We start from the raw sequence: 21,804 nt of genomic DNA on the forward strand, positions 1-21,804 counted from the left end.
CACATGACTGGACATACAGCAGCAGGTAGGAAGACTGAATGGAAATGTAAAGTTTACCTTCAGAATAGATCTGTGGAAGAACAATGCAAGCAGCTGAATGAGGTCAAACAGCACATATCCATCCTTCTTCTCCACTCCGATGATGTTGGGCAGAGCGAAGGGTCGTTCAGCGTTGATCCCGCGGTAGGCGGAGGTGGTCCAGGGAAAAAACCCAAACTGGAAAAAGTACTTCACTACAACTGTCAACTGAGAAAACACAGACCAGATGCAGGTACGGGAGTTAGATTTAAGTCAGAGCTTATTGAAATGCACAGTTATATTTCTTACATGAAGCACAGATGTGATTTAATGGTTTACACTGGTTTTATTGGAGTTGTGAGATAAACTTCATGTACTCAATGTCATACCTGCAGCCAGACGTTAGTCTGGTTTTGTCTGTCTTTTATGTTTTGTTGGTCACTTCCTGTTTTATTTTGTTAAGTTTCCCCTCATGCGTCTTGTCTGTTGTCTTTACTTCCTGTTCCCTGATCATGCTCACCTTTCCCCTGATTACCTGTCTCCGCCCTGATTTGCTCCACCTGTGTCTAGTTGTCTTCCCTCCCTTTTGTGTATTTAAACCCTGTCTCTTCCCTTTGTCAGACGCCAGTTTGTAACTCTCGTAGTTCTAACCAGTGTTTTGACCTCGTCTGTTTGTTTGTCTGCCTGTTGTGACCTGTTTTTGGATTCCTCGGTTTTTTGTCCTCTGCCTGCTCCCTGTTGGTTTTGTCTGCCTCATCTGATCTCCTGGTTCTGACCTTCTCGCCCTGACTACTGGTACGTGAGTTTAGCCTTGTCCTTATGTCCTGTCGCCTGTTTGATAGCCTGCCTGTGTATGACCTGTTTCCGTCCCTGACCTCCCTTTGCTTTTCCCTAGTCGGGAAAAATACCCCTAAGGCTGCTCGGGGAGACGGGCTGTCGCCCTCGATCCGGAGGACGAATCAGAGGAGGAAATCCCCAACCATTATCCTCAAGATTCTGTCACTAATATTATTTTTACACCTGTGTGTAAATAATAAATCTTTTGAATCTTATTCTTTGTGTCCGAGTTCTGCGTTTGGATTCAGTGTTTGTACTAACATTATCACAATCAATTCAGTTCATGTAAAGTTAATTTAAAATATAACACACTAAATATGAAACTGATTAGAGCCTATTAGGACAAAAATGGATATTAATATAGGAAGAATCATTTTGTTTTAATTTGATGATTGGCCCTTACATCTGTCAATCACCATTCCTCTTCTGAAAACCTGTTTTGATTGGCTAGAATCGTCCAGCACAAGACACATTTTCTAAAGTCTGAAAACCATGCAGAAGTCTTGTTTCATCTCGGACCAGTGGAGTTACTAAAATATTAACATAATATTTTAAAAAGGTATCATGAAGTTTTTGCCCAGTGCCTGCAAAAGAATACTGTTTACTACTCATTAAGCTCAGATTTTCCTCTAAGTCAAAATAAAGGTTTCTGTAAAATAAAATCTGTAACACAAAATACCTGTAAATCTCCTGAAAGCTTCTTTAAATGTTCACTTAAGTATTTGAGGTTTTCTCCCATTGTGAGCTATTCTTATTCAGGAAACTATTAAAGTTATTTAAAGCTTCAGGTTCTGTTTTTTGGTGTCATTAGGGAAACAATCCATAATTACCTTTTAGCACTGTTTTTACTTAAGTGGTGTAAGAGAAAAAATAACTCGATCCAACTATTTTTGGGCTGTAGAAAGTCTGTCCTGTGAGTCAGTGATGGGGTTTTCACTGGTGTTAAATACAGTTGCAGAAAGAATTATTAAACCACCCCTTGTTTTCTTCAGTTTCTTGTTCATTTTAATGCCTGGTACAACTAAAGGCACTTTGTTTGGACAAATATAATGATAACAACAAAAATAGCTCATAAGAGTTTAATTTCAGAGCTGATATCTATCCATTTTCCATGGTTTTCTTGATAACCAAAATCACTTCAGTTCTTACATCAATATCTATGGCATTGTACTGACAAAAACAGTGCTTTTAGGCATTCCATGTTTTATTTTCTGTCTGTTTTAGTCACATGATACACAGGAGTTAATACTTGATTGCATAATCATTGTTTCTGTTGACTGTTCACGGTCTAATAATTTTTTCCGTGACTATGTGATGTGACAATATGGTTCAACATAGAAACCTGGAAATCTGACCTCACTTTACAGTAGCATAGTTTACTGGTGATCTATGTTAATATTTGGATTTTTGATTTAGATCACTATGAGAGAGGGGTAGAAGGATGCGTGTAATATCAAAATCTAAGGTTTTTTTCCTCCTGATTTCAGCTGTTGCAGCTTTAAAAAATAAGATCACCAAATATGGAAGAAACTCTTAACAGCAGATTGTTCCTCAGCAGGAGAATCACATGCATATGTTTAACTGATGATACTTCTGGACTTTAAAAATACTTTTAAACATGACGCATGGAGAGACTTACTTATATCATAAGACTACAGCAAGCAACATGTGAAGATCGAAGGAATAAATGGACAATATACAGGACGAAAACTGACACTGTGTTCTACATTTTTTTGTGTTGTAAAATTTCAAAAACAAAACAACATAATATAAATTAAAAAAACAAACATGACAGGTTACCTCTGTGTAGATTATAGCGGTCATCCAGAAGCGTTTGGTGGGTCGAGGCACGGACAGCATCGCCCAGAGGAAGATGAGAATCGGCAAGATGAGGGAGAGGAACGACGCAGACACAATGTGGTTCAGGATGATCACAAAGTAACACAGCATCTCTGACTTGGACACCATGGTGTTGTAAAGAGCAAACAGCAGTTTTAGAGGCCTCGGCAATGTCCCGAAAAACTTCTCAGACTCGAAGATTTCATCGTTTTGAAACATACTGAAGGATAACACAGAATAAAGAAGAAAGGATCAAATTAGCTTTATATGACATGATGTTCCTGTAATCTTTTGCACAATAAAACATTCTCCTGCAGCAGACTGACTTGTTGAGAAGCAGCTCGCTGGCAGTGAGGTTCCTTGTTTCCTGACTCAGAGGCCTGGGGGATTCTGGGAGATCAAGGCTTTTGTCTCCATCAGTCTCCCTGAAACCTAAAGAGATGCTTTCAGGATCTTCAGCAGGTTCATCTTCTTCTCTCTGCTGTGTTTCCTCATCCAACGCTACCTCTTTCATTTCACAGTCCTCTGCTTCTTCCTCCTCATCCTCTTCTTTTGTCTCCTCTTGTTCTTCACCGTCCTCTTCGTCCTTTTTTTGCTCTCCCTCTTCAGGAGCAGCATCTTCAAGACTTCACAGAAAAGGACAATGTTAAAACAGCAGCATAAAACCATAAAGTCATTATAAAAATTTTTCATCATTTAAAGGGGTCATATTTTGCGAAACCCACTTTATTAGTCTTTGGTTCATTTATTTGTGTATTTGGACCCTAATAGTTCATAAAGTTTGATTTGAACCCTCCAGGTGCTGCAAAGCTATCTTTATATTCATTCTGGCAAAAATCAAGTGGATTTCTACAACCCTTTTTAATTCCTTCTTAATTTGTTGCATCTATAACTAGTTATGTCACAACATTTGCACATATAAGGTCAAGACTTTCGATGAACATTTATCTGAGAGAGCAGCATGGTCAACATCCTGGAGGGGGTGAGGTGTGAAGTGGCTCATTTGCATTTAAAGGGCCAGCGCTCAAACGACCTTTCTTGTGTCATTAGTCAGAAATAGGGTTGAAGATGGACCAGTGGAGTTGAATTAATGAAGAATTCAGACCCAAGCATAGCATTTACAGTTTACGTAGACCACAGGGAAATGTTGCAAAATGCATAATTCCATTTAAAAAAGCAAAATATGACCCTTTTAAGTTTAAAATTGTAATAAAATGTTCATTGCCACAAAAAAGACCACAGCCAAGTAATGCTGAAATTAGACACTCGTTCACCTTGGTGGAACTTCATCAGTCTCAAAGGAGGTCATGTCTATGTGAGGAGTTTTAATGAACCTCCGTCTGAGCTGGACGGCAGCAGGTGACACAGCAGGAGGTTCATCCAGCTCCTCCTGAGTCGGCTGCCGAGAGCCGAGCATCGTCTCATCTGTCATACAGCTGAAGAAACCATGACGAGTCAGGGAAGAACAGAACTTGTCAGAGCCTGTGTATATACATTATATTTGGTTGGTTATTATGTATCAGCAGTTGTAAATTTATACATTTCTGGGATTTTCTAGTAGAAAATTAGTGAAAAATGTATTTATTTATGATATTACAGCCAATGAGAAAATTAGCTTTTTTTTTAATCATTAGATGTTGAATGTGTAATATAACATTTTTAAATTTTCCACGTCTGCAATTATTATTAACACTTTCCCACAAAAAGCTAAATAATTAATCTTGCTGGAAAATATACAGACAAAATGTGGGTTTTTCATTTTCTGATGTGATATTTAACAGACTGTGTCAGTCTTTTTTATTTATTTATTTCAGAAAAAAAATAATGTCCAGATAATTTTTGACAATGAAAAGTAACAAATTATCTATTCACACTAATTTGATTTTAGTAAAAATAATTTACATGAATACATTTTGTACATTGGTTTAAGGGCTAAGGCCAAATTTCATAACAATGCAGTGAATGAACTTTAGCTCTGAGCGACCAATTTCCAATATTCATCACTAAAAGAGGGTTAACAGCTTTAGGATTTTGCAAGATCCCATGACCATCGCATTAATGTTTTAAAGAAAATCAGTGACATGAAGCGTGAATTAGTATAGAATGTTAAAAAGAAATGAAAATATAAAGATGAATATTACAGCCACCTGGAAACGCTGCTGCCCCAGGAGACCCTAGACGCCTGGTTCTTCAGTTTGTTGTAGGCGTGATGTGAGGAGGGGAGGATGGGCGGTGAGGGGGGGGTGGGCAAGGGGTCGTCCAGGTCGTCCTGAGATGACATCGTGTTCTGTCGGGACATCCAGGTCTCATAAAACTGCTTCACGCTCTCCTGACTCACCTCTTTGCCCTGACGAGTGAAGGAAGAAAAACGAAACACTTAATCAAAGAAGACAGAAAGATGTGAAATATTTATAATTTAGGACCTTGAAGAAGAAAAGATGGACAATGTGAAACACTGTATCTAGACAACATATTATAATCATGTATTTAACTAAAAGATGAAATAACACTTTATCCCAAGTTACAGACCTGAATGCAAAATTATTTACATCATTCCAAAGTGTTTTATTCTTATATATATTATATATTACATCATTTTATACAAAAAAAGACTATGTAGTAGTGGTGTTAAACTCAAAAACAACAAAATTTATTACACATTACTCAATATAACAAATTCCCATTGTGCTAGCCAACTAGGACTGGCATCCTGTGAAATTTCATATTGATTTTAATGTTTTATTGATAACTTTTAAACACTAAATGGTTTGGCTTTGAAATGCATCAAGGATTTATGGAGCCTGGATGTGTCTGGGTGTTCAGATTGATGGATGAGGCTGGATGAGGATTGATGTTGGTGACTGGAATCAACTGCAAGTTCGGCATCCTGTTTTAACACCTGCCTTAAAATCTTATTTTATAGAGTAAATACATATTCAGTAAAGGCTTTTATGTTCATTCACTTCTTGTTTGCCTTTATATGTCTTCTGCCATGACTTTATTTTTTGTGAATATATGTGTAAAAGTGTCTCTGGAAAGCACCTTGTCACACAATACAAGTAAAAAAACTATTTATGACTATATCTAGTAAAAAAAAAAACCCCCATCCTACTTTACACTGAAACAATGAACAAATTATGTGGCACTTTTTGGGAAATATCTAAATAATTAAAAGCTATGTTTTTGGAAGTACGACTAAAGTTTCCAGGAAATTACAGAGAAAATACAAAACCTAAAACAATGTTACTGTAAAAAAGAGCTTTGTTGTCTCTGTATTAAGTACATCAATAATCAAATGTTTGATTCTGTTTGTACTCAGTTTGACATCTTTTCCTCCCACCTTCTTCTGCTGCTGGTTGAGTAGTGCTCGTTCAAAGCGCAGAACTTTCGATATGTCCAGGTTCTCCTTACAGAGGGAGTTCAGACCTTCCGTCAAGTCGTCAAGTAGCGACTGAATGAAGACCCAACTGAACTTCAGGGTGCTGATGACGCGCTGCAGAATGTTTTCTGACAGAAATAGAACAATAAAATGACAACAGGTGGGTACAGCACTGGTTCACCTTTTACCTGATTGTGTCGTTTATTTACCTTTTTCTTCCTCCACTTCCTCCTCCACTGTACTTTCTTCAAGTTCATCTTCACTTGAGTCAGTTCGATCAATGCCTGACAAATGGAAATTCAGCATTAAAGTATCTTCAATGGAATCTAATGGAAGTTGTCAACTGTGCAGCATTTCCCATTTTTACAGCAGAAAAAAATAGTGGTTCAACAACGATTTGTCAAAATCCCATGACTGGACATCCCACAAACTAGCTTCTAATGAGCAACAAAAAAAAACTTCAATAGTTTAGAATATACCAAAGGGTTTTAATGTCATCTGGAGTAAATAATGGTAATAGAAAATAGATTCACGTTTAGTGATGACACTGGATTTAGTGCTTGCATGTTCAGTGTTGACATTATTATTCAAATGTGGCCAATATTAGTGTTTACAGTTTCATTTAACAAAGAGGCTCATTTTTTATAATGGCTTTTTGTAGGTCAATGTATTTCATGTTTGTTTTCACTGAACGACCATTTCAGAACTGTGACAAATGCTGTTTCTCTGAAAAATTAATTATGAATTGAACAAAAAATAAATCTATATATTACAGCATTTTATATCAATTTAAGTGTATAAGACAAGATGTATATTAGTGCAAATTGAAACATTTTGTTCATTTGATAGAACATTAACACATAAACTGAAACAAAGGGAATAATTAATTAAATGATACTGAACAAAATATTAAAGAGATTGAACAATAATGATCAAAATATTAAACAAATTGGTGACATAAAAAAATCCTGACCCTCAGTTTGAGAAAGGCCATTCAGTGTCAGATCTAAATGAATTCAGATATGAATGTTCAGACTGAGGCTACTTTGCCAAAAAAAAAAAAAAAAAAAAAAATCCGATCAGAGTCTGATTTGCGCTACATATGGAAGTGTCCCTAATCAAAAACAGAAAACAGATCTGAGTCACATATGAATAAATAATCCCATATACATGTCAGTCTCTCACCCTGCTGTCTCTGAAACTCTCTCTTTGCTTTCTTCTTCTCCTCTTTCTTTATCTTTTTCTTTTCTTTTTTCAGGTCCTTCAGGGCATTTTTAGAGCTGGTGACCCACGCCTCGTAGGCCAACTGGGATATTAAAGACAAATAATTATGTCATATCATATATATCTGCTACACAGCCGGTGAAATCATTGAACTGATGAACTAGTGTTGTTCTGATCTCCACCTGAAAAGCAGATTTCTTCTTCCTTGGCTGCTCCTCCTCTTTCTTCTCGGTCACTTCCTCCTCCTCCTCCTCACTGTCACTCTCAAACAGATGGTACCCACAGTTATTTTCCACTGTGAAAGGAGTGAAATGAAAGGAAACGTCAGTGAAACCTTCATACATAGATTATTAATCATTTGTTCTGGTTTTGTATTGTTGATGCTCACCTCCAGGCTTTGAGACCCACGGCTTCCACCATTTTCCTGCATCTCTCTTTGCTTTTTCCTCTTCATCTGAAAATGTAATATTTTTATACACTGGTGATTATTTTAAGGACGAGGTAATCAGCGACTAGAGATTCATGTAGCCTTTTTAATGTAATTTGTACTCTAAACTAATAAACTAGTAACATAAGTTACTATTTCATAAATGAAATGTTTTCTTTTCATAAGCAAATTTTTTCATCATTCCAATGTACAGAGACTGAAAGAATACTGTTAAACAAGATATTATTTATTCTGAAAACTACTGACAACATTCACCCAAATTCAAACTAAATATCATTTACTACAAGCTGGTCATTACTGTGATATAAACCTGCATCATTCTTTTGGGACTTTATTTCAAAATACTGTCCAGATTGTTGTACATTAAATCTAAAGGGTGTATAAAGAATGAATGAAGGTATCAGAATGTAGTGACTGTAATTATGAAGAACTAAACTGTAAAACCCTGTAAAAACAAAACATTAGAAAATGTGTAATACTGGTAAACAGTCATATTAAGTAACATATTGAAATAATGACTAATAATTAATGATACTGAGGATTTATGTTTTAATGGTGTAGAGTTTTTGGTTTTACTGTGTATTTACAGTGTGAAGGATATTGTGACTACAAAAAAAACAGTGCTTAGTCACTTGACTCTAAAAAAGGAATTGGATAATATTTTTTTGTTACCCTGTGCAGTCTGCATTGGATCAGCAGGAGGTCCTGGTTTGTCTGCCGGTGCAGGTCGACTCCTCTGTTTAGATTTAATTTTCTCCATCCTAAAAGTGGATCATTTAGATGTAAGTAATAATTTCATCAAAGACAAACAGGACATTTTTTTAAGTTGTAAATGCAAACAAGTACTAAATCATTCGTTTATTTATGCATGAACTGACTCTTTACTGTTTTATGTTTCTTACTGTTTCTTAAGCGTCTCCACAGATTTCTTCTCCATCTCCAGTCGGGCTGCTACCTGCTTCTTCACCCTCGCTTCAAACAGCTCAGCACCTCTTAAAGTAAAGAAGAACACGACTTTACAACTTTCTGCAGAAAAAAACAGAAAACCACTAATATCCTCAAAATCTTTGTCCTTATAGATTGATTTGGATTTCTATGAATTTATGTCAGATTTGAACCTTTCCCTGTCATTTGCCTGCCTGACTCAACACACAAAACATACTCAAAGTCTGCTTTTGTATTTGTAGATTTTATACCTTGAGGCTAGTATTTTAGAGGACTTGAGGTCAGACACGACGTAGAGGAAGTAGTAGCTGAGGAAAACCCTCCTTTGTGCCAATAGGACAGTGAAACAGATCGCATCCCAGACGATACCGGCCTCGCCTTCAGGAAGCTCACACTTATCATCAGGATCAGCTGAAAGAGACACAGAAATGGTTACATTATTGGTAACATTCAGACAAATGATAAAGACCAAAAAGCAGATCCTCAATAAATATATCCCTCTTATATTATTATTACTGTCAATCTACATGCAAGGCTTTTAAATCTTAATCATCTGTGTCTAAAAAAGTGCAATTTGACTCATTGTTCAAGTCAGATGGTACAAAACTGCTGATTTTCCATTTTAAAAGGTGAAAATTAAACATTTTTCCTTAAAGTTTTTAGATGAGGTCAGATTTTGTTATAATCTTTTTGAACCAAAACTTGAACAATACATAACTTTTTAACATTTGGCATTTGTTTTACTGGGATGTGACTTTTTGTATTATATTGTGCTATAATATTGCATCACCCTCCCAAGGTCAATTATACATGATCTACACCTTCTTAATATTGCACCTTCATTTTAAGTCAGTAACACACTGAGATAGAGCCCTCACCTACAATATAGACAAAGAAGGAATAGACAAAAGTACTTCAACATAAAAATAAAGATAAAATTCATGGTAACAGGTAAACTATTATCATCAGCTGATATTTAGAAATGTCATTTAGAGATGTCACTGTCTCACATTTAGAATATCTTCCAAATTTAAAGACCACACACAGTTATTTGTGGTTTGATTTATTTGTAAAAGACATAACCAGCAAAAAAAAAAGACATAAAAGGCACAAATAAGACTAAGACCTCACAAGAAAAAGTCACAGGTTATAGTTCCTAAGTGTGTGATGTTGGACTTATTTTTCCTCACTTTATTACAATTTTTATCAAAACAATTAGGTACTACACTGATGAAGTGTATGACTGGGCTCATTTTACTCTTTACTCTTCATGCGTTTCACATTTTAACTGAGAATGTAAACAAAATAAACCACAAAGACAAAGGAAAATGTACTATTACGGGCACAGATTCCCCACTACTGTTTTTTTCTCCTCTGGGTTAGGAGCTTGACCACAGGTCATTTAAGACTATCAGGTTCACCTGCCATGGTGCCTTCACCTGGCTGTAATTAGCCAGGTAGGCTAAAAGGAGCTGGAGCTCAGCAGCTCTGTTGGCTGAGCTGTCCAGGAAACAGCATCCTCTTTGGTTGGTTGACATTCCCCCATTTAGTTTTTCACCTGGCTGCGTTTTATCCCTTCTGTCCACTCCTCATTCTGACCACTGACTCCCACTTCCACGGTAGAGTTTTTAAAGCCTACCTTTTCATTTCTTCTATTTTTACAATAGATCTAGTACAGTGTTTTTCAACCTTGGGGTCACGACACAACGTGGGGTCGCCTGGAATTCAAATGGGGTCACCTGAAATTTCTAGTAATTGATAAAAAAAAATTACAAATAAAAAATATTTTTTTAATGATTCAACATAGTATATTTCATTATAATTAAAACACCACACACTTTTCCTAATAAAAATCAAATTCAAATAAAATGCAGGATATAATATCTGAGAGGGCATATCTTGATTGACCTGATCATGTGACCACATGCGTTAATATGCTTCAACCTGCGCCAACACAGTCACAGTCAGAAAACCAGACCGAACAGAGAATGGAAAGGTTTCTTCACCCGCCTGGCCCTGCTAAGACATCTATGAGAAAAATGTCTCCATTTTGAATGTCTGCAGTCGCCACAAATTTGTGATGTTAAAATGAGGCCATGAGCCAAAAAAGGTTGGGAACCACTGATCTAGTGGGTTTACAACCCTTTCAAAAATACCCTACTTTGGTTTTACCCCTTTTTCCTTGGTTCTCTGCAGTTTTGTTTGTTAGTTTCCCAGCTTCCCAACCCCAGTCCAAGTTTTACTGGATTTTGCTATTGGGGGGAACGTAAGAGTACATTGTGATAAATATTATCGTGATTTAAAAATATGTCACTATTACAATTTTTATTGTTTTATTGCCCTGGCTTGCACTACTTATTCCGGGTAGCTCTCTTTCACCAAACTAGGCTAGCTTCAGCATAGCTACACGTGTATCTGCATAGGTATGTTTTCAAGGTAGTCCCCTGTGACTAAAAGTATTATTCTCTAAAAAATGTTTCCCATTACTTCCTGGATCTCAGAGCTCAGACTCATGATCTTGTTACTGATACTTACGGACATCATATCCTTTAATAGTGCAGAACATGCTAAAGGCTTGGATTAACCAGCAGCCGTTCTTCAACAGACTGTCCAGGTACGCGCAAGAACCAAGCTGCACAAACAAAACAGTAACAATAGAGTCAAATGAAAAAATAAACAAACTACCACAATATCAGAATGAAATAATACAAAAAGGTGAATGTGAAACTACAAGTGAGTCTTTTAGTTTCTATGTCCAGTGTCTTCACTCACAGAGAGCAGGTTCTTCATGGCGATGACAAAGCAGGTGTATCCGATGAGCCAGTCCCACAGCCTCAGTATGTATCTGACAGGCTGCATCAACACGCTGCCTCCAAACAACATGAAGTAAAAACAGGCCACCAGATAACCCAGACAGAAGATGTTGATCCTCGTGGTGCCGGTGATGAAGATGAGGCAGAGCACCAGCCAGAAGAAATAACTGTACACAAACACCTTTACCATATCGAGGTAGCACCTGAAGACAAGAGAGGAAAAAAAATGGCCAAGATCATATTAAGATGTTAATGAACTGTATACATTTTTTTTATTATTATGAAAAATACATTTAGGACTTTCAATGTTGTTATAAATATGGACGTGCAGTACCTAAATAAACTGGATGATTTTTTTCTTCATTATTTTTATGTATTTAAGATATAAGCAGAAATCCAGAGGTGTATAATCTGTTTTATGCATTAACACAAAAACTGGAGGTACACATAAACTTACCGGCTTTAGCTACTGATCATTTTCAATATTCATTAATATACTTCATGAGCTGTTTTTTCTCAATACTTTTAAGACCCTAAATGTCTCCACCTTCAACCAACAATTAAAAAATATTCAACTAATCTCATTTAACATATAACAGAGTAAAATAAAAATGACAAATAAGAAATGTGGATAATTGATAATGATCGAAATAACTAGAATAAAAGGAATGATTAAGGAAATTAAACATTAAAACAAATGAGTAAAATCAAGAACATGAACACATTCATCCAAGTTATAAGACACTTCAACCTTGTGGCTCTAGTACTGTAGCATTTCTAGATCTTAAAATGTATTAACTTTATTGTCAGATATAAAAAAGAAGCCATCCAACTTCTAAATAGGACACTATAGTAGGCAATATAGCAGACCATTTTCCAAACTCTGAGTTAAACTTCTCATAAAAAGACATTTCTCTGTAACTACGTAAACCACAGTAATTTAGGAGTAAAAGAGAAGCCAAATGACTTTCTGTTCAGACATTTATCTCAGTTAAATGTAATTTAAGTTCCACAAACAGATGTCAAATGTGAAAAACACATAGAAAGAAAACAGGACATAATCAGAGACACTGGTCTATCATGAAGACAGGATACATCTGTAAGTGCTTATCCAGCAAATTGAGTTTACCAGAACAGCTTTCATGACTTTGACAGTGTACATAACTTTAAGATCTAACTTAATCCCTTAATGATCCTACAAAAACCACAAACCAACATGATGGAGTCTTGATTCTCAACCTGCAGTTTAACTGAGTGTGCATTTATGAAGTATAGATTATGTCCTGTTCTTATCTAGTGAGAGAAAGAGAAAATAAATTGAAGAGCATTAAAATGAATAGCATCTTATTATTTTAGCAAAAAGTTAAAACTCTGATCGATACCCAGCAGCAGTAACAGCTTAGTTTTGAGAAGCTCTGGTATTTCTGACCTGCAGTGAAGGAAGTTGTCGACAGGTACGAACTGGTTAAAGGAACATGGATCCAGATTGCGACTGATCTCGACGTTGTCTCCAGCCAACAGTCGCACCACTGCCCGATTCTCCTCCTCAAACACCTGCCACTGCAGGGACGAACAGAGCAGCAAGAGGTGGTCGTCTGGAGGGGGGGGAAGAGGAAGATGATTGGACAATACATGTGGAATATTCAGATGTTCATGTTTTTTACACAAATAAAGCCTTCTCACAGAATATGAATGAAGGATTGGGTCTCATGGCGAAGTCAGGAAGGTAAAACCACTTAATGATATTAGAGGTTAGTGGTTTAAAGGCAGTTCTCCAGGGGTAATCTGAAAAACAGAAAATGAAAAGAGATAAACTGACCGGACGAGGCAGGCAATGTTGAAAGGTCATCTCTGAGTTTCACTGTAAAAAAAAAAACAAAAAACAGAAACAAACGCAACATCTCAAAAAGAGTTATGTTATAAAATGTGCAATCCTATTCTTCAACCTCCTATTGCTTATTTTTACATCTTTCCTGGGTTTTATCAATTTGTACTTTGTATTTATCAATTGTAGATGTATTTAATCAGCAACAACTATAAGTGTTACATGTTGAAGTTGCTGGGGAAATTAAGATGTATTACATCGAATTATAGTTATTAGTAAAAATATTGGCATTACCAAAGATGTTTCATCTGAATATATTCCTTTCATTGAAAAACCTGTATAATATAAACGCCAGCCACATTGAGGTGGATGCTAAAGTCATCAAACAAGAACTAGTACCATTAAACACTAAAAACTAAACAAATTTTCCCTCTGAAAGCACAAAAAGGCCTCTACCACTGCTGGTTTAAGTTTTACTACAAAACATATGTTACAAAAGTATTGAATAACTACTTGTTTCTATTTTAACAACTTTTCTTTCAAATCTCTATTCCACTATACAAAGTTTTTTCATAGTGGGTTAACAAATATTTCTCCCTCTTGGGATTAATAAACTCTTTAAAATTGATGAAAGATGTACCTTATAGAAGATGCATAAAGCATTCACTGCAGCAGTAGATTAAACTATCTAACAGTACATGAAGTAGTTCAAATGAACCCAACCTTTAACATTTATAGCAGTAAAATCCAACATACACATTGACCCAGCAGTAAAATGAATCTGAAAACATCCTATACAACATTAAACACAGAAAAGGACCTCTTACTGCACAGTGACCACTTTGGCTTTGAGGTCCAGTGAGTAATGAATGAATGTTACTTGTAATGGAATATTTTGACACTAATACTTTTACTGATGGATATGAATCCTTCTTTCCTCAGTATTATTCACCCTGACCAGTATACATGACTGTACTGCTACTGAAACGTGGGGACAGTTTTCGTACCAACACACAGAGCAGGTGGGATGCCAATGCAGAGCAGGTACTGAAGCACCATTAGCCCCGCTGTGAAGCAGCAGTATTTAGGCCACACCTCTCCTATAGCCTTCCTGCGACGTCGTGACAAAACGACCAATAGGGCGCAAGAATGGAGAAGAGCATAGAAGTCCATCCTCTGACCAATCACGTTGACTGCTACGATTAAACTGATCTGTAGAGAAGAGCGTGGGTGTCAGGAAGTCAACGTCAGACGTGTGCAGAAGTGAAAACGATGACACAAAATACCTCCAGGCCAAATTTGTAGAAGAAGAAATTGATGAAGTATTTGATGCAGGGCAGAACGCCGTGATCCAGGTGTTGCCTTGTGATTCCATGGAAGATGATGCTGAAGGGCGGGGCCTTCAGGTCGTTATGGAGACGAAAGTAGAGCTGGTGACGATGGACAGTGGCCTCGAACACCAGCAGCCCCAAAACCATCAGATGGTTCTGCAGCACACAACATAATGAACATTTCAGATTCATTCTTAATGTTTCCAGGCAGCTATGGTTAAAATAATGATGTAAATGTTTTTTTTTTTTTGCTTACTTGTGCAGTAGTAATGACAGAACACTTTACAAGAATAAGTTGCCAGGTCGTAATCATAAACAAGAATGTTTTCTTAATAAATTTCCTGGTTAAATAAACAAAATAAAAATCCTAAAATTCAAACTATTAGACTACTGATCTCAATAGCACGGCATTAAAATAAACATGGAACACTTTATATTGATGATATAGATACATAGTTTTAGACACTTTTTTGGTAGATTTCTTATTTGTTACTGTCTTATAATGTTGTAGATGTTAGTATACACATCTGCAAAAAAATTTACTTACTTAAATTACTATTTTTAGGTACATGTTTGAATTGAAGAACATTTCTGCATATTTTCTGTTTACATTTCCCCAAAATCCAAATACATTTTTTTTTGCATTTATTTGCGGAATGTCAAAAATGTGAAATATATGTGAAAATAGATAAAATATTAATCAGTGTTTTCGGACCTGGAAAAAAGCAAAGAAAACAAGTTAGAGGCTTCTGACAGAGTTCAGGGCTAAAAGAACTGGAGTGATCTCCAATGCTCTCTAAAGTCTCCCATTGCTAAATTTTAATTTTGGAAGGAAAAAAAATGACATTCCCCCAGAGAAACCTCACATGTGATTATAAACTGCTGTCAGTCTAATCTCACAGGAGCATAAACCAAGTTTGGGCCAATAAAAAAACTATGTATTAAGCTATATATATACACATTACATATATGTTATAGTTACATGCATATAAAGTTTTTCTAATAACCAGACTTTGGCTGGTGCATGGTCTTACTCTGAGACAGGGGAGGATCCTGCCCTCACACTTCCGTAGAGCCCCACACCAGTAGACCGGGTCCACAGGCTCAATGTAGAGAATAGACCTCCTCAGCAGCTCTGCCATGTTTCCCCTCAGCTCACCAAAGTCTGAGCTGTTGGATGGTACCGAATCCTGACATAAAGATGACATATATGCATATTTATCCTATTATCCAATTTCAGACCAAGTATGAAACCGTCGCGAATCGGAATTGAAAAGATCAGATTCCATGTGATTTGTGCTGTTTACACTGTTATGAAATAAACATCTGAGTCACATATCAAAAGACACAACTGAGTTAAATAGAAAAAAAAACATGGCATATTAAACAAGCAGGTATAAATACTCACAAGAGTGCAGTTGGAGGAGTAGTCAAGGGGTTTGATGACTTTGAGCTGGTAAAACATCTTGCACACCACCATGATGCAGGCCCACACAGCGGAGATGCTGGAGGCCAAAGGTCGTAACCGTGGAAACGGGAGTGCAAACACCCACAGAACCAGGAAGAGCATGTTCATCAGAGAAACCTGTAACATTAAAAATCACTACATTTGTTTTTTTGTTTTACTGGATACGGTATATGGTCTAAGATTTCTTCAGCAGACCTAGACAACAGACATTTGTAACCCTGATGTAGCATCGACAGAGTTATTAAAGACTATAACATACATGACAGACACACGTGCACAGATCAAACATCCCACCTCTTGCAGTGACACCCAGATGATACCAGAGGACACGATTTTAAGGCTGTGGAGCTCCATTAGTCTCCAGCAGAGCTCCTGAAGTCTGCAGAGTCCAGACAGAGAATGAAAGAGCAGCAGGCTGGCCCGATCTATGATCACATCCCACTGGTCTTCACGAGCACTGGGGGCAGATTCTGGGACCAGAAGACAGGAACATCAAATGCAACCTCTATGGATCTCATGTGGACAAAAACGGGTGATTTATTTCCAGAAAATCAGAACATCATTCATTCATTTATTTGTTCCAAGCAGAAGAAAACAACAAAACTTTTATGTGTACAAGGAACTAATAGCAGAGCAAATACATAAATAAATAGAGGTGATTAAGACAATATAGCAATTGCCATGTACACTAGTAATAACAAAATAAATTGAATAAGTATTGCTCAAAAACTTGATTTGGATCTCAAAAAAGCAGACAGTCTTATCTGAAGCATGTTTGCTATTTGTTTATAGGACAACTAAACTGTTTACATTTTTATCATCATTATCCTTTTCCTTTTTTAGATAAACTGTAAGGCATTTAGGGGTAACATCTTTGCCTACTACAATCTAGTATAGTATGCATGAAACCAAATTAATATAAAAATGTAGATTACAATCCAAGTACATCAAACCACACCCACTCCGAAATGAATAAAGAGTCTGTATTCACCCTCTCCAGTCTCCACCTGCTCCTGTGCATCTTTTTCTGAGGAGGATTGTAGTCCTACACTGTCCAAAGTCTCCTGACTTTTCCCTTGTCCCATCTGCTCCTTCACAAGCCTGACAAAAAACAAAAGACATTATACATGATACATAAATTAATTACCATAATTATCAAAGTAAGCTATTTATGGGTTTACTTCTTTCAAATATGTACAATAAAATGAAACACTAACTTAGAGCCAACAATAGATAAAAAGAGACTCACCTTTTTTTGAACTTTTCAATGTTCTCTTTAATGCTGGAAATTAAATAAAAGAAATTTGTAAACATTAACAAAGTTGAAGAGACAAGTATTTATGTTCATGGGGGAGACAATTAACTGTTAATAGGATAAAACCACAGATGATTATGAACAGAAAGAAAATTAAGTGTGAAACAGAGAAAAACATTGATAAAGAAATGAAGACATCTCTTACATATCAGTTATCACACCGATGGAACTCTTGAGTTCTTCGTCTCTGGATGAAGAAGATTACAGATGAGTCAAACGAGACAAACAGAAAAACAGCAACTTTACCATCATTTAGAGCCTGGACAGAAGATACTTTTATAATAAATATCAGTTTTTAATTTAAATTAATTTGAGCCTCATCTTGATGTGCTTTCAGACAACACTTGTCAAAAATCTCCAAGTATTATTGTGTTCTAAATTAATACTACTACTACTACTACTACTACTAATAATAATAATAATAATAATAACAATAATAATAATAATAACAATAATCGTTGAAACATTTACAGTTGTGGAAAAAATTAGCAGACCATCAAAAGTCATCAAAAACAATAGTTATTCGATCAAGTACTAACTCCTGTGTGTATCATGTGATTAAAACAGACAGAAAAGAAAACATGGAATGCCTAAAAGCACTGTTTTTGGCAGTACAGTGTCATAGCTATTGATGTAAGAACTTCAGTGAATTTGGTTATTATCAAGAAAACCATGGAAAATGGCTAGATATCAGTTCTGAAATTAAACTCTTATGATTTTTTTTTGGTTGTTATTATATTTCTCCAAACAAATAGGCATTAGAATGAACAATAAATTGTAAAAAAACAAGGGGTGGTCTTATAATTTTTTCTGCGACTGTATGACTATATGTGAGGTGTATTTTAGTGGATATTCTGTTGTTTTACCTGGAGACCTGTCGTATGGGTACATTGTCCAAATCAGTGAGTGTCAGGAAGTCTGCGTTGAAGTAGTGCAGCTGGAGGATACAAGCCAACAGAAACGCAGCAGGAAGCAGGATCCGAGCAAAGAGTTCCACTGTGTCGTATCGTTCCAAACCAAGATCACGAAGGCTGAAGAATTCCACAAAAACAACCTTATAACTCTGAATCTTTCTAATCCTCGCTATGACATGACACAATAAAATGTTATGTTATGATTAATAATTTGCATCTGACAAAGCTTTACACCAAATGTTCAATGACCTCCATGATCCAGAATAACTGAATGTGCAAATATTGTTATGATGAACAACAAAAAAAAGTGAAAGTCTAATTTCAGGTCAAATTTTTGTGAATAAAAGGGTAAATAGGTGCAAAAACACAGAAACTCACCCTTCCTCGGACATGCCCATAATCTGTCTGAACAGCCCAGAAACACTTCTGAACTGGTACATGTAGATGGCGATCAACACCACCATGGAGTAACCGACCACCACGGCCCAGAAATTCTTCAGAACCCGACGCCACACATCATAACGAGTCTGAAAAGGACGAAAAACATGATTCTTATACATCAGTTCTGTATTTAGTTAAGAAAACAATAGGTTCAGCATCAGTAGTAAGATGTCTAAAGAGTTTTAATCCAGTAATGTCAGAAATGATACTCTTCACTTCTGCACATTGATTTGATTTTGGTATGGGAAATATATTCTCTTTAAAGGAGTCCAAAGGGTTTTTAAAGAGTTAATTTAGCTTAACAAGAGGGAGGAAAACTTCCTCCTTCATGAAAAGGGGATGAAAAAGTGTAATCTGAAAAATAAGTAAAGTTGTCAGATATATATAATGGTGTGCAAGTATGAAACTGCATAAAACAGTAATAGTTAAGTAAGACTCAACTACCTCAATGGGTATTTAAGGAGTAAAAGTACTCCACCACTGAACCAAAGTATTCTGAACAGTCTATATCTGCTACAAAAAAACACCTAACACACATTTAAGATGATTAGTATCTGTGTTGTCCATATTTCTTCCATAATACACTTCAGTATGTCTTGTCTTATGTCATCATCGAAGCCATTAGGCCTTCCTGTAAGTGCATACAGCATTTCTAAAAGGTCAGCAGAAATACAAGATGGGAAATAAAACTCAGAAAAACAGCTGAAAAAAAAATGGTTGTGTATGTGTTTTTGAGTCATAATCAATACTATTAAGTGAAAAATAGTATTGATGAGTAGGTAGATAGTCCGGTTCATACAGTGGCTGCTGTGACTGTTTTAACAACAAACATCTGAGTAACTCTAATTTCTGAGTTAGGAGTGTAAAATGAACCTCGAGCAGTAGTAAAGGTGCTGTGAGTGGTTGCACAATACTCCTTTAGCTATAAACTACTTACCTTACACTACATTGTATATATAGTAAGAAAAAATGTGCATATACGGTATGATAGTTCAATTCTTATCTTCTAGGAAAGACTCAACAGCCACAATCCATCCACACTAAAGGAACAAGAATAAGGTAGTTCATTGTTTCAACTGAAATAAAATTAATCTGCAGCTATTCAGACAAATAATTACTCATTAATGTGATAATAAATTTTAAAACTAAACCACTGGCTTTTTCAAATGGGAGAATTTGTTCATTTTTTGTATATCTGACAATAGCGATATTATGTTTGTACTTGCTAGATTAAAAAAAAGGCAAATAAAACACCTCAAATTCTTCAGCATAGCCTGTTATTCATCAAAAGAAAAATAACCCAATGTACATAATTGTGAAAAAACTGATACGTTAAACAATAATTGTCATTTGCTGCCGACTTGATACTTTATATATATTAAACTAGAAGCACTCGGAGAGCGCAGACCTCCGCCAAGGCTGATCAGTGGCCCCCCCGGTGGGCCCCCCCACCCCCGATCACCACCAAAATTCAATCATTTCTTCCTTATCCCATTTCCAACAAACCCTGAAAATTTCATCCAAATCTGTCCATAACTTTTTGAGTTATGTTGCACACTAACGGACAGACAAACAAACAGACAGACAAACAAACAAACCAACCCTGGCAAAAACATAACCTCCTTGGCGGAGGTAATAAGCAATAAATGGAGTATTTTTACATATTTATTTTTAGGCTGCAACCATTATCAGTCAATTAAGTTTTAGTCTTTTGTGGGTATTAAATATGAAATTCACAAACCTGGTAGAGGGTAACACAGAAGAGGAACAGGACGATGTAGAGGATCTTGTAGACTACCACCTGAGAAGGTAAAAGCATTAGAACATTTTTAGAACATTATTAGAACATTTTTTGCAGTAGAAGTACACCTTTATATTTCGCTGTCTAGGCTAGGATCATCACTCCCTGTAGATATTTTGCATATTGTTGAACATGACATTTGTCCACCTAAATCATTTCAATTCACTCTGTTGTCCAACTGAAGCATTTGCAACAAATTTTGCAATATTCTGTCAGAGATGTTGTATTTTAAATATAATAGGGACTGATGAACAGGCATGTCTTTTTATAAAAATGATGTGGATTCTAAGACTAATTGTTGCAAAAACTATTTTTTCTGCATCTTTGCTCTTTGTTGAATTTCTTCTTCTTACTGTTTCATTGGTACAGAAGCAGTTTGGAATTTTGTTCAGAGTAAACCGTCATTATGGGATTTTACTGTCAATGCATACCTTTCCAGAGAAGCTGACGACAAAGAACATGGAGCAACAGAAAAGGATCCAGTATTTTACAAGTGTCCCTTTAACTCCTGATATCAACATCACAACGAGTGGAGACGGCTGACTTTCCTCCGCTGAGGTGGAAAACAAAAAGAATAGAGTGGAAGAGAAATAATCAGACAGAGGGACAGAAAAGTGCATTGACAATCATACTTTAAAGTAAAAGTCCTATTAATAATTTAATTTATGAAATAATTTACGTGGCATAACTTTCACTTCATCTAGAGATTCAGCCTTCAGCATCTGAGCCTCTTGTCTCTCCTTCAGCTGCTGACGGAACATCAACCAAAAGCTGAACGTGTAAAACACCTGCAAAAAACACATATACAATACACAAAATGTATCAGGAGAGCAAAACATGCTCTATATAAGCATAAATATATAGTTAAATCACATCCTATATAAGCTAACCACTATAACACAATCAGATTAAGTTTTTCTTTTTGTATTTTTTTGTGTAAAACACTATTCATAACAGAATAAATATAGAAAAATTATCTGATGAAGATCTTATTGTGAAGGAAAAATCTGTAAATGCATTCTTGCCAGCTATGCATAAGTATGACTGAAAAGTTTAAATAATTCATTTGCCTGAAAGTGCGCAACTGACAGCAGTTTTAAGACCTGCTCGATTTATGTCCTTTCCTTAATGTCCTTAAAAACATTGACAACCAATTGCCTTGTTTATTTCATATGAGGGATCTCTTTCTCCTGTTTTCATTGGAGT

The 21,804-nt window shown here is 36.1% G+C and overlaps 1 protein-coding gene across 1 annotated transcript in view; it reads right to left on the bottom strand.

Moving 5' to 3' along the window:
• LOC115422599 (piezo-type mechanosensitive ion channel component 2) overlaps window positions 1-21,804 on the bottom strand; it is a 46,789-nt gene that overhangs the window by 8,278 nt on the left and 16,707 nt on the right. Inside the window, exons 14-43 of the mRNA XM_030138993.1 lie at window positions 21,278-21,386; window positions 21,030-21,151; window positions 20,539-20,598; window positions 18,735-18,883; window positions 18,309-18,473; window positions 17,588-17,629; window positions 17,377-17,409; window positions 17,119-17,228; window positions 16,422-16,597; window positions 16,068-16,244; window positions 15,694-15,849; window positions 14,615-14,815; window positions 14,336-14,540; window positions 13,187-13,288; window positions 12,933-13,098; window positions 11,463-11,706; window positions 11,226-11,322; window positions 8,942-9,101; window positions 8,648-8,737; window positions 8,418-8,506; window positions 7,686-7,751; window positions 7,480-7,592; window positions 7,259-7,379; window positions 6,283-6,357; window positions 6,035-6,201; window positions 4,842-5,041; window positions 3,969-4,130; window positions 3,021-3,320; window positions 2,656-2,914; window positions 58-246 (exon numbers count right to left, since the gene is read on the bottom strand). Of these exons, the coding sequence (XP_029994853.1) occupies window positions 58-246; window positions 2,656-2,914; window positions 3,021-3,320; window positions 3,969-4,130; window positions 4,842-5,041; window positions 6,035-6,201; window positions 6,283-6,357; window positions 7,259-7,379; window positions 7,480-7,592; window positions 7,686-7,751; window positions 8,418-8,506; window positions 8,648-8,737; window positions 8,942-9,101; window positions 11,226-11,322; window positions 11,463-11,706; window positions 12,933-13,098; window positions 13,187-13,288; window positions 14,336-14,540; window positions 14,615-14,815; window positions 15,694-15,849; window positions 16,068-16,244; window positions 16,422-16,597; window positions 17,119-17,228; window positions 17,377-17,409; window positions 17,588-17,629; window positions 18,309-18,473; window positions 18,735-18,883; window positions 20,539-20,598; window positions 21,030-21,151; window positions 21,278-21,386 (4,305 nt within the window). The remainder of the gene's footprint in view (window positions 1-57; window positions 247-2,655; window positions 2,915-3,020; window positions 3,321-3,968; window positions 4,131-4,841; window positions 5,042-6,034; window positions 6,202-6,282; window positions 6,358-7,258; window positions 7,380-7,479; window positions 7,593-7,685; window positions 7,752-8,417; window positions 8,507-8,647; window positions 8,738-8,941; window positions 9,102-11,225; window positions 11,323-11,462; window positions 11,707-12,932; window positions 13,099-13,186; window positions 13,289-14,335; window positions 14,541-14,614; window positions 14,816-15,693; window positions 15,850-16,067; window positions 16,245-16,421; window positions 16,598-17,118; window positions 17,229-17,376; window positions 17,410-17,587; window positions 17,630-18,308; window positions 18,474-18,734; window positions 18,884-20,538; window positions 20,599-21,029; window positions 21,152-21,277; window positions 21,387-21,804) is intronic.

The sequence above is a fragment of the Sphaeramia orbicularis genome, chromosome 7 (genome assembly GCF_902148855.1).
Source record: "Sphaeramia orbicularis chromosome 7, fSphaOr1.1, whole genome shotgun sequence".
NCBI classification, from domain to species: domain Eukaryota; kingdom Metazoa; phylum Chordata; class Actinopteri; order Kurtiformes; family Apogonidae; genus Sphaeramia; species Sphaeramia orbicularis.